General features: G+C 56.3%; 1 protein-coding gene across 1 annotated transcript in view; it reads left to right on the forward strand.

Annotated features, from left to right (window-relative positions):
- CNTNAP1 (contactin associated protein 1) overlaps positions 1-12269 on the forward strand; it is a 14596-nt gene continuing 2327 nt past the window's right edge. Inside the window, exons 1-23 of the mRNA XM_004434434.3 lie at positions 1-159; positions 1002-1103; positions 1219-1412; positions 1879-2026; positions 2105-2308; positions 2931-3115; positions 3675-3818; positions 4490-4751; positions 5244-5393; positions 5652-5823; positions 6295-6401; positions 6551-6670; positions 7028-7231; positions 7434-7590; positions 7676-7803; positions 8103-8288; positions 8791-9012; positions 9272-9511; positions 10424-10777; positions 10939-11066; positions 11520-11613; positions 11795-12040; positions 12149-12196. Coding sequence (XP_004434491.1) covers positions 93-159; positions 1002-1103; positions 1219-1412; positions 1879-2026; positions 2105-2308; positions 2931-3115; positions 3675-3818; positions 4490-4751; positions 5244-5393; positions 5652-5823; positions 6295-6401; positions 6551-6670; positions 7028-7231; positions 7434-7590; positions 7676-7803; positions 8103-8288; positions 8791-9012; positions 9272-9511; positions 10424-10777; positions 10939-11066; positions 11520-11613; positions 11795-12040; positions 12149-12196 — 3862 coding nt within the window. The 5' untranslated portion in view covers positions 1-92. The remainder of the gene's footprint in view (positions 160-1001; positions 1104-1218; positions 1413-1878; positions 2027-2104; positions 2309-2930; positions 3116-3674; positions 3819-4489; positions 4752-5243; positions 5394-5651; positions 5824-6294; positions 6402-6550; positions 6671-7027; positions 7232-7433; positions 7591-7675; positions 7804-8102; positions 8289-8790; positions 9013-9271; positions 9512-10423; positions 10778-10938; positions 11067-11519; positions 11614-11794; positions 12041-12148; positions 12197-12269) is intronic.

Raw genomic sequence — 12269 nt, forward strand, 5'->3', positions numbered from 1 at the left:
GGAGGAGAGCTGGAAGCCAGAGCTGGAACTGGAGCCCTAGCCCTAGCCGGAGCCGGGCACTGGGAGGCGGCCGCCGGACCCGTCAGCCCTGCATGATGTGTCTCCCGCTCTTCTGCATCCTGCTCGCCGCGGTCTCAGGAGCCCGGGGCTGGGGCTACTGTGAGTGCGGGGCTCGGAGGCAGGCAGGGTTGGGCCCGGGAGTCCAAAGCCTGAAGGGCGGGTCCCACACCGCATTGCGGCTGGGTGGTCGCGGGTACCTTCCCGGCCCGCGCGCTCTCGCTCCCATCCTTTCCTGTCTCTCCCCCGCGCTCCGCAATGCAGCTCCGAGGCTGGCGCGCGCACCATGGGCTGGGGCTGGGCTCGGAGCCGAGGATGGAGTCGGCTCGGCTGGAGATTTGGGACTGGGATCCAAGCGAGAGCTGGTGCCTGGGTTTGAGGGTTGGGGACAAGGGTGGTACTGGTGACCAGGGCTAGGGCTAGACTTTGGAGCTGGCCCAGGGGCTAGGGGTGGATTTTGTACCTGGAATCCAAGCAGGAGTTGGTGACCCTGGTTGATGCTAAGGTTGGACATGGAGCTGGTGATGGTGCTAGGACTGGCTGCGGTTGGGACCAAGACCTGGGGCTGGGTTTGGTGCAGGTTTGGGGGTGCTGATGAGTGGGATTGATGCTAAGCCTCAGGCTGGATTGGTGTCTTGGGCTGACAAGTTCTGGAAGACGCTGAGGTTTGTGGTTGTGTTTGGGGGAGTACTGAACCCACGCTGGTATCAGGGCAGGAACCCAGCTAGGGAGGGTCTGGCCTAGGGGTTCCCCTAGAAGGAGACATCAGTCTCCCTGAGTGTCCAGCTGTTGCTGCAGCCCAGGTTGAGTAGATGGCTTTAAGTTAGGGCTGGGTCTGCCGCTTGGGGGCAGAGAAGGGGGAGCTCCAGCTGCTCAGTGGGCCTGGCTTTTGGAAGGACCTGGGAGGGGCCCCCCTGACCAACACGTCGGTTCCCCCAACCCAGACGGCTGTGACGAGGAGCTGGTCGGGCCCCTGTACGCACGCTCCCTGGGCGCCTCCTCCTACTACGGGCTCTTCACAGCTCCGCGCTTTGCCCGGCTGCATGGTGAGCTCGGTGACGCCCTCCCACCCCACCCCCACCCCGCAGCAGGGTGGGGGGGACTCTGGAGGGCTGGGGGTAAAAAGCCAGCCAGTGGTAAAAGCCCTTGCCCCTTCTATAGGTATAAGTGGATGGTCTCCCCGGATTGGGGACCCGAATCCCTGGCTCCAGATAGATTTAATGAAGAAGCACCGGATCCGGGCCGTGGCCACTCAGGGCTCCTTTAACTCGTGGGACTGGGTCACACGGTACATGCTGCTCTATGGCGACCGAGTGGACAGCTGGACGCCGTTCTACCAGCGAGGGCACAATGCGGTACTCCAGGCCTCTCCTCCACACACGCACATACTTGGGGAGCATCCTCAGCTGGGGGACCTGGGCTGGGCACTAGCTTGGGCGGAGGGGAGGAGGCGGTGGTGAGGGCACGGATGAGGAGCAGTGACTCCACTCCAGGGACTCAGTCCAGAGGGACTGTCAGCTCACCACGTGTGCAAGACACTCTGGATCACAGGGTTTGACACACTTTAGGGTAAAATCTAGTAGAGTTTCTTGAAGGAGGTGACATCTGAGTTGAGCTTTCAGAAAAGAATAGGATGGTGGGAGAGGACGCTCTGGGCTAGGGAAACGGTGTTTGTGAAGGGCCACGAAGGCAGGGGAGATCCAGGAGGGTTTGCTTTCCGGAAGACAAGATTGTCTGGGTGTGACAACGGTGGGCTGGGAAGCTGTGGAGAAACCAAGCAGAGGGTAGGGACCTGGTCACTCCTCTCCCATTCTCCCTCAGACCTTCTTCGGGAACGTGAACGAGTCGGCGGTGGTGCGCCACGACCTGCACTACCACTTCACGGCGCGCTACATCCGCATCGTGCCCTTGGCTTGGAACCCGCGCGGCAAGATCGGCCTGAGGCTCGGCCTCTACGGCTGCCCCTACAGTAAGGGTGCGGAGGTCGTGGCGGGGGCCCGGGAGACAGTCTCCCCGGTATCCCGCCCACCTACAGTCCTTCGCGCAGAGTCCGACGTGCTCTATTTCGACGGCGATGATGCCATTTCGTACCGCTTCCCGCGAGGGGTCAGCCGGAGCCTGTGGGACGTGTTTGCCTTCAGCTTCAAGACAGAAGAGAAGGACGGGCTCCTGCTGCACGCCGAGGGCGTCCAGGGCGACTACGTGACGCTCGAGCTGCAGGGGGCGCACTTGCTGCTGCACATGAGCCTAGGTGAGCTCTGCGACCCCCGGTGCGACCTTTGAGGCTTTCCTGCCGAGTCCCTTGCCGCACCTCCTCCGCGAAGCGGCGCCCACTCCTGATCATCCCCTTCCCTACTGTTTGGGCCAACCCGCCTTTTTCGTGTAGAATTTGGTGCTGGTAAAACACCAGACTCAGGAGAATTGGATTCCAGTCTCAGTTCTACCACCTACCAGCGGTGTGACCTTGGACAAGGCACTTCCCCAGTCTGTTTCCTCATTGTAAAAACGTTATATATACATAGACATATAGTATACACACAGACACACATGCCCAAAGAGTTATTATTTTGTATCTCTTTAGCTTTTTATAACATGCACATGATGAGGTGGAAGCAGCGATCGGCCCCCAAGTTTTACTGATAGGCAAACAGGCTCGGGGAGGTTAAATGACTTACCCTAATGAACATACTTGCCAATGGCCACCGCTCCATCCCGGGCTCCAGGCGGTCCAATCTCCCTACGCCCACTCTCCCTGGCTGCCCTAGGCCCCGTGCAGCCCCTCCTCTGCGCTGCCCGCTGCTGCTCTGCCTGGGGGAGGGCTCCGCCGGGGTTCTCCAGGTTCTAGGTCCGACCCTGCCTCACCCCACCCTCAGGCAGCAGTCCCATCCAGCCAAGGCCCGGTCACACAACGGTGAGCGCTGGCGGCGTCCTCAACGACCAGCACTGGCATTACGTGCGTGTAGACCGATTTGGCCGCGAAGCAAATCTCACCCTGGACGGCTACGTGCAGCGCTTCGTGCTCAATGGCGACTTCGAGAGACTGAACCTGGACACCGAGGTGAGCAGAGGTGGAGGGGCCATTTGGTTGAGTGGGGGTGCTGGGTGGGTCGGTGGGGGCAGTGCTTCTCTCTACCAGAGGTAAGAACTTACTTTCCGGTTCCTGGACGGCCTAGCAGCTCTTGGCAGCTCACAGAAAGGCCTAGATATTTTTTGTTGTTGCTGTTAGCATGCAGATTCCCGGGCACCACCCCAGAACTACTGAGATAAGATCTGGAAATCTGGATTTTGGGGATCAGGCAAGATGAGCAAATTCCCCCCATGGATTGCCCTACTCTGTGGAGTTGGTCAAGACCCTGCCCTCAACTGCCGATAAAGAATCCTAGACAGGTTAATTGACTTACCCAGGGGCGTCCCACCAATTTGTAGTGGAGTCAGGCCTAGAACCCAAGCTTCAGGAGGCCCAGCGAGCTTTCAGCTTTAATACTGAAACTGGGGAAATGTGTTTCAAGTCTTTTATAAAGCCCGGCCTGGAGCTTGAGAAAGTGTATGGCGGGGCAGCGCCAGAAAGGCGCGCGCGCTCTCGCACCCAAGGAACCTCCTCCGCACCCTACCCACAGATGTTCATCGGGGGTCTGGTGGGCGCCGCGCAGAAGAACCTTGCCTATCGGCATAATTTCCGCGGCTGCATGGAAAACGTAATCTTCAATCGAGTCAACATCGCGGACCTGGCCGTGCGGCGCCATTCACGGATCACCTTTGAGGCTAGTGGGCAGAGGGATCTGGGAGCGTGGGATCGAAGCCGCTTGGAAGGCAAAGAGGTGGAGCGGGAAGAGATCTTGAAAATCAGATAAAAGCCGAGGACCCCTATCTCCCCAGCCAGATGCTCAAGTAGGGGGCATCACCGACTCACAGGAGGTGCAAAGGCCACGCCCCCTACCCCCAGTTAAGAGGCTGGGGTGCGGTCCAACCACCTCCTCAATTAATAGATGAAGAAATCAAGTGCAGAGACCGGGAGTGGCTTGGCCAGGGGTCACGCAGTTGCGCAGTGGCTGAGTAGGGACTTGAACCTAGGGCTGTTTTGGTGCGCTCGCCCCACCCCAACTCAGGAGCGCGTCATCAAGCGCCGCTGCCGGGAGGCCGGCGGGAAATGCTTCTCGGCGCTGGAATGAAGGGAAGGAGGCGGTCGCCCTGGAGACGGTGTAGGTCAGCGATAGCGAGAGAAGACCCCCTCCTCAACTGGACGTGTTTCTAGGGGGTGGGAACGGTCAGGGTTGGAGGTCTACACCCCTCATCCCCCCACACCCACCCCTCAGCACACATCGAGGGAGTGCAGTGACACGGGTCTTAGACCAGTATGAAAACTGAATTCCCAGCAGAGGCCGGGCAGTGCACCGGCTCGAGGGTGCTGATGGATCCTCACTTTCTCTCCCAGGGTAAGGTGGCGTTCCGTTGCCTGGACCCAGTTCCTCACCCCATCAACTTCGGAGGTCCTCACAACTTCGTGCAAGTGCCTGGCTTCCCCCGCCGCGGCCGCCTCGCAGTCTCCTTTCGCTTCCGCACCTGGGATCTCACAGGGCTGCTACTTTTCTCCCCCCTGGGGGACGGGCTGGGCCACGTGGAGCTGATGCTCAGTGAAGGGCAGGTCAACGTGTCCATCGCGCAGACTGGCCGAAAGAAGCTTCAGTTCGCAGCTGGTGAGGAGTGGAGGGTGGTGGGAGACACAAGGAGGCCAGAGAAGGGCAGAGGAGAGAGGGAGAGATTGTAGGCCTGGACTGAGGGCTTTGCATACTGGAGAGGGGTGAAGGAGAGAAGGGAGCAGGGCAGGAGGTCCCAGGGCCCTGGGAAAAGGCGGGAGTAGCTGGAGGGAGCTGTGGGGGCAGATCTGAGGGGCTAAGGGTGCTGGAAGAAACAGGAAGGATGAGAGTTCTCATATTCTCCAGTTCTAGGGGGTCTCTGCAGGTGTTTGTTATTTATTTATGACTTTGCGGACTCTGCATCAGCTGCTGGGGTTATGGATAGTGAAGAGAGACATTCAGAGATGTCACCCTCAGTGTGATAAGTGTAATAATGAGGGGCACAGAGGCTGCTGTTGGGACACAGAGTGGGGTTGCTGCTTCCTCACTCAAGACACTCTTCTCCTAGAGTGTGGTGCTCCCCCACCCACACCATCCTCTTTTCCTGTCCAGGCTACCGCCTGAATAATGGCTTTTGGCACGAGGTGAATTTTGTGGCACAGGAAAACCACGCAGTCATCAGCATTGATGATGTGGAGGGGGCAGAGGTCAGGGTCTCATACCCACTGCTGATCCGTACAGGGACCTCATACTTCTTTGGGGGTAAGTGGGGGCCAACCTGGCCAGACCCTTGTCTGTGGGTGGGAAGGCCCCACCTAAGTCCACCCAGATGGGACTACACAGAGAGTTTTGTAGGGATAAGTCCCTCTTTCCCCTCTGGGACTTTGGGGACCAGAAGGTCACTACCATTGTCTATTGGCCTTCCTCCTTCCTTCACGTCTGGCTGTCCCTTGGCGTCTCCCTGGGGGTGGGTCTCTGGGGTTTCCCCCGGGGAGGGCCTCACAGGGGTGGTTGCTCCAGGTTGTCCCAAGCCAGCCAGTCGATGGGGCTGCCACTCCAACCAGACGGCATTCCATGGCTGCATGGAGCTGCTCAAGGTGGATGGTCAACTGGTCAACCTGACTCTGGTGGAGGGCCGGCGGCTTGGATACTTTGCTGAGGTCCTCTTTGACACATGTGGCATCACTGATAGGTATCCAGAAGCCCCTCTCCCTATAAGAGGTGACCCCTCCAAAGCCCTCTTCCATGGTCTCCCAATTGAGTGGCCTTTCTCAATAATCTCCCTTCTCCTGGTCCCAGCTCCTCAGTCTCCCATCTGGAGATATTCCTCCTTGACCTCTCACCTCCTATTTCTTCCCTTAAAGTGACAAATGCTCAGAATGGAAATGAAACATCTGTTTTTGGTCCTAGAGGGTTTTCTTTTTTTTTGGGGGGGGTGTGTTAAGGCATTATTTCTTCATTTGGAGAAGGAGAAACAGTAGGACTTGAGCCCCGAGGCCTGCCTAATGCCCCAGCAGTTAGGCTTATACCTGGCTAGTTAGGCAGGGTGCGACTCACGGGCTTCTGGTGCTCTCAGGGGCTGGGAGTGAAGCCTGTAGGGATCAGACCCCACTCTCAAGCTCCCAGTAAGGCTCCTTCCCTTGGTGCTGACCCCCTTACCCAGGTGCAGCCCTAACATGTGTGAACATGATGGACGCTGCTACCAGTCTTGGGATGACTTCATCTGCTATTGTGAACTGACAGGCTACAAGGGGGAGACCTGCCACCAACGTAAGCCAGTGGGGGTATGGGGAAGAGTCAGGGACAAGGGAGGTCAGGACAAGGTGGCTGGGGATCATGAGGCTGCTAGAGATGGTAGGGCTAGCCATCCTAGTCCTATGATCCCATAATTGCCTTTTCTCCACCCTACCCCCTACCAGCTTTGTATAAGGAATCCTGTGAGGCTTATCGGCTCAGTGGGAAAATGTCTGGAAACTTCACCATTGATCCTGATGGCAGCGGCCCCCTGAAGCCATTTGTAGTGTACTGTGATATCCGAGGTAAGTGGCTCTGATGGAGGTGAAGGGCAGTAACAAGGCTATGCGGAGGTGTGGGGGAAACAGAAGGATTGAAGGGTGGACAGAGGACAATAAGATTAAACTGGTAGTGGGGGTAAAGGGGAGTAGAGGGGAAAGGAGACACTCAGGAATTTGTAATCGAGCCTTGCAGATAAATTCCAGCTTCCTGATCCATTCCAGCTGTCTCATCTCCAGCCTGCAATGCCGAGGGCCCAGACCTGGGCTGGAATGGAGCTGCTAGCTACATTTATTGGCTCTGAGTTGCAGCAATGGTGGTGGAGGGAGATGGGTTGAGAACGCCCATCTCCAGCAAAACATCTGTCCCTTCCCCTCCCCCAGAGAACCGGGCATGGACAGTCGTGCGGCATGACAGGCTGTGGACAACTCGGGTGACAGGGTCTAGCATGGAGCGGCCATTCCTGGGGGCCATCCAGTACTGGAATGCATCCTGGGAGGAAGTCAGTGCCCTGGCCAATGCTTCCCAGCACTGTGAACAGTGGATCGAGTTCTCCTGCTACAATTCCCGGCTGCTCAACACTGCAGGTTAGGGCTGGGGTTGAGGAGGATGAAGTGGAGAGCAGGAAGGGAGACCAGTGGGGGCCTGGGAGAAGGACACCCTGGGGTTCAGCTGGAGCCCTGGGCAAGAGGATTCAAGCAAGGGTCTGGGCTGGTTGGATGGGGGAGAGAGGAGCCCAGAGGCTAATGGAGGGACAAGACCTAGAAACTGCCTGCACCTCTTCCCCAGGAGGCTACCCCTACAGCTTTTGGATTGGCCGAAATGAGGAGCAGCACTTCTACTGGGGAGGCTCACAGCCTGGGATCCAGCGCTGTGCCTGTGGTCTGGACCGGAGCTGTGTGGACCCCGCCCTGCACTGTAACTGTGATGCTGACCAGCCCCAGTGGTAAGGGGGGCAAAGGGACAGGGCTTTCAGGATTCCAGAGGCAGCTGAGTGGCAGGGGCTGAGCCACCACATCCTGCCCCCACAGGAGAACCGACAAGGGACTGCTGACCTTTGTGGACCATTTGCCTGTCACTCAGGTGGTGGTGGGGGATACGAACCGCTCCAGTTCTGAGGCCCAGTTCTTCCTGAGGCCTCTGCGCTGCTATGGAGATCGTGAGTGGCAGACCCCTATTGTGTGCCTTCCCAGGGTTGGCTCTCCAGTTTGCAAAATCTAGGTTGCCTAACCCACTGGGGGTCTCTAGGACACACTGCCAGACACCCAGCTCATCTGTGATATGACCGCCATCCGTGTGGTTCCTCTGCACCGTATTCTTTCATTACACTCCTTAGTCTCCCCTTGGTTGCCCCTAGCTGTCCCCCTTTGCCCTACCTTCCCCCACCCCACTTGAGGCTCCCTTACTTCTCCACCCTCCAACCTCCCTGACAAGGTCTTCCTCCATCTGGTTTTGTAGGAAATTCCTGGAACACCATCTCTTTCCACACTGGGACTGCACTACGCTTTCCCCCAATCCGTGCCAACCACAGCCTTGATGTTTCCTTCTACTTCAGGACCTCAGCTCCCTCAGGAGTCTTCCTAGAGAATATGGGGGGCCCTTATTGCCAGTGGCGCCGACCTTACCTGCGGGTGGAACTCAACAGTGAGCAGACAGATGCTGGGAGGGACATAGGGTAGAGGAAGCTCTCTGGGGAGATATGGGGTAGGTGGAGGCTGGGGTAAGAGACAAGACGCTCTTGAGAAGCAGCAAGGAAAAGGCTTTAGATGACCCTGGGTTGTCCTGATAGACCCAGCTGTCTTGATAGCTGGCTTTGTGACCTTGGGCACCCACTTTGCCTCTCTGGGCCTTAGGCCCCTTACTTGTGAGTAAGGAAGCTGGACTCCTGAGGTTTCTCCCACCTGACTGGCTATGCTTCTAACCTAAGAAGTGGGGCTGGGAAGCTGGCTCCAGGGATCTGTGAACTTGCGAGAGACCAAGGGTATGAGGTTTTAGGCAGTTTCTGGGTTTTGTCCCAGGCTGTAGACAAATTGGAGGGACATTCAAGGAGCTCCAAAGAGTGAAAAAGAGAGGTTGTATTGGGTGAGGAATCTGTGAAGGACCTTGCAGGTCTGAGTACTCTCCTCCCAACCCTCAAATTATCCAGCATCCCGGGATGTGGTCTTCGCCTTCGATGTGGGGAATGGAGATGAGAACCTGACAGTACACTCAGGTGACTTTGAATTCAACGATGACGAGTGGCACCTGGTCCGGGCTGAAATCAATGTGAAGCAGGCTCGGCTCCGTGTGGATCACCGGCCCTGGGTGCTGCGGCCTATGCCCCTGCAGACCTACATCTGGCTGGAATACGATCAGCCCCTCTATGTTGGTGAGCAGCAACCCAGAGGCAGGTCTGAAGCCTTCTTCACTTTCCCACCCTCTCAAGGCCACTCTCCCTGTTTCCAGGAACCCTATGTCTTAGGTCCCAATCTCCTCTGCTTCAGAGTGAGCCAAAGGCCCACCTTTCCTCTCCAGTCCTTGGCATCTATTTCATTCTTCTAGCCCCCTTGGCTCCTTCCCAACTCCAATACTTATTTATCCCTGTCTTTGGCTCTACACCCATTTCTTGACCTGCCCACCCTTCCCAGGATCTGCAGAGCTTAAGAGGCGCCCCTTTGTGGGTTGCTTGAGGGCTATGCGTCTGAACGGAGTGACTCTGAACCTGGAAGGCCGTGCCAATGCCTCTGAGGGTACCTCACCCAACTGCACAGGCCGCTGCGCCCACCCCCGGTTCCCCTGTTTCCATGGAGGCCGCTGCGTGGAACGCTACAGCTACTACACATGTGACTGTGACCTCACGGCTTTTGATGGGCCATATTGCAACCACGGTCAGTGCTGCTGGTTATGGGAGTTCAGGGAGCCATAGGGCATAATGGGATGTAGGGAGGACAGTGAAAGAAAAAGGGTGTCAAGTCAGCACCAGGGAAAACTAGAGTTGTCCTTGGGTTCCTGAGCTCTGAGCTGAGGCCATCAGGCAGTTGAAGATGCTGGGTGACTCCAAAGGCATAAAGTGGGGCAAGAAGGAGATGGTGCAGCTAGCTGGTACTAAGAGAGCTCAAAAGCAACAAACAAATAACTTCCCCATCTTCCTACTATCACCAAGGTAACACAGGTTACCCCCCTTGCAAGCACATCACTTCAGGCTGCACGATGCCCTTCTATGCCATTTCCTATTTGACAATCGCTGCACTCCTAAAACACGTCTACAACCTGGTTCTTGGTTAAGGCGAGCCTTGACATTCACCATGGCAAGATTCTCCACATATACCCAGACTGCATCCTCCCTAAGGCTGGTCTAGGAGGATGCGTGAGCAGGTAGGTTACTGGAGGGAGAAGTCTGGTGGAGTAGGGAGAGATAGGGACTTAGGGACCAACAGAAGACCTCTGGTCTTGGTTAGGAAGTGTGAGTATTGGCAAGTGTACTAGATGGGGTTATGGTATCTCCATTCTAATCTTGGCTCTCCACTTACTGTGTATCCTTAGGCAAGTCCCTACCCATTTCTGAGCCTCCGTTTCCCCATCTGTAAAATGCAGGGGTTAGATTAGATGATCTTTTACATTTCTCACCATTTTAAGATTCTATTCTGTGACATAGGGGCTCAAGGAGACCTAAAAGTGAATGAGGGTGTGTTGTGGTGGTGGCAGAAAGTGAGGTCAAGTCCCAGGGTGAATGTGTGGATGACATACACAACATCTGAATTTGGGAACAGGGGCCCTGACCTCACTATCTCTGCCTTCAGATATTGGTGGTTTCTTTGAGCCTGGCACCTGGATGCGCTATAACCTACAGTCAGCGCTGCGCTCCGCAGCCCGGGAGTTCTCCCACATGCTGAGCCGGCCAGTGCCAGGCTATGAGCCTGGCTATATCCCCGGCTATGACACTCCTGGCTATGTGCCTGGCTACCACGGCCCTGGGTACCGTCTGCCTGACTACCCCCGGCCTGGTCGGCCGGTGCCGGGTTACCGTGGGCCTGTTTACAATGTCACTGGAGAGGAAGTGTCCTTCAGCTTCAGCACCAACTCTGCTCCTGCTGTCCTCCTCTACGTCAGCTCCTTTGTGCGTGACTACATGGCCGTGCTCATCAAGGAAGATGGTAAGCTTCCTACAGGCTCTCTCACTCAACTCCAACTTCCTCCAGGGTGCCCTTCATTCTCATAACTGTTGATTCACTAACACAAGGACCCAAGCGCTCTTAGAAGATGGGGATTGTGGGAGCTTAGAAGAGACTCCCTCCTTCTCCTCCCCACCCCACAGGGACCCTGCAGCTGCGATATCAGCTGGGCACCAGTCCCTACGTGTACCAACTAACCACCCGACCAGTTACTGACGGCCAGCCCCACAGCGTCAATATCACCCGGGTCTACCGCAACCTCTTCATCCAGGTGCGTGCAGAGGGAGGCGGACCAGTTCAGATCATAACCTCATGATCTAGGTTGTGGCACGCAGGAAAATGTCAAATATTTAGCATTTGTAGAGCACATTCCAATTTACAGAGGATTTTCACGTGTATCACCTCATGTGACCCTCACAACTGCTCTATGAGGTAGTTTAGGTAGGCAGAATTATTATTATCTCTGTTTTACAAATCAGTAAATGGGCTCAGAAAGTAAAGTGGTTTTCCCAAAGTCAAACCACTAGTAAGCTGCAAAAACAGGGCTCAAAACCAGGTTGTTGGGTTTTTAATACCAAATCCTACATCTGGGCCCAGGCCTTGCCCAGCTAGGGCTGAGCTAGGTCTCACCACCAGTTTGGACAGAACAAGAGTTCCTGCACGGTCTTGGCTACGTCTGCCTCTGGTTCTCCCTCCCTCATCTCCTTCTCCCTCCCCCCGTCAGGTGGACTACTTCCCGCTGACGGAACAGAAGTTCTCACTGTTGGTGGACAGCCAGCTGGACTCACCCAAGGCCTTGTATCTAGGGCGTGTTATGGGTAAGCTGTGGGTGAGAATGTGGTTTGTGGGTGAAGTCCCTGGAGCCTAGAAGAGAGTGAAGGACCTGGGAATGGTGGTGAAGGTGGTGATCAAGATGAGTGGAAAACCTCTGGATGGTGAGAAGGGGCAGGGCTACTGGGGGTCCAAGACTCTTTCTTTCTGGGCCTGCTTCTCCCTCAGAGACGGGAGTAATTGACCCGGAGATCCAGCGCTACAACACACCAGGTTTCTCAGGCTGCCTCTCTGGTGTTCGATTCAACAATGTGGCTCCCCTCAAGACCCACTTCCGAACCCCTCGACCCATGACCGCTGAGCTAGCTGAGGCCCTTCGAGTTCAGGGAGAACTGTCTGAATCTAACTGCGGAGCTATGCCACGTCTTTTCTCAGAGGTGCCCCCTGAGCTGGATCCCTGGTATCTGCCCCCAGGTACATCCCCGGGACACAGAAGAAGGAGGGAAGGGAGGGACGACAAGGAAGGGAAATGATTCTTAACGTGGAGAAGGCTTCTCCTAACTGGTGCTTTCTCCTCTTCAGATTTCCCCTATTACCATGATGATGGATGGGTTGCCATACTTTTAGGCTGTGAGTAGCACGATCACTAACCTGACCTCCCAATTCTATCCTCTGACTGTCAGCATCCCCTCCCTGCCCCATA

This window comes from Ceratotherium simum, chromosome 16 (assembly GCF_057802395.1).
Source record: "Ceratotherium simum simum isolate JZ-2026a chromosome 16, ASM5780239v1, whole genome shotgun sequence".
NCBI lineage: Eukaryota > Metazoa > Chordata > Mammalia > Perissodactyla > Rhinocerotidae > Ceratotherium > Ceratotherium simum.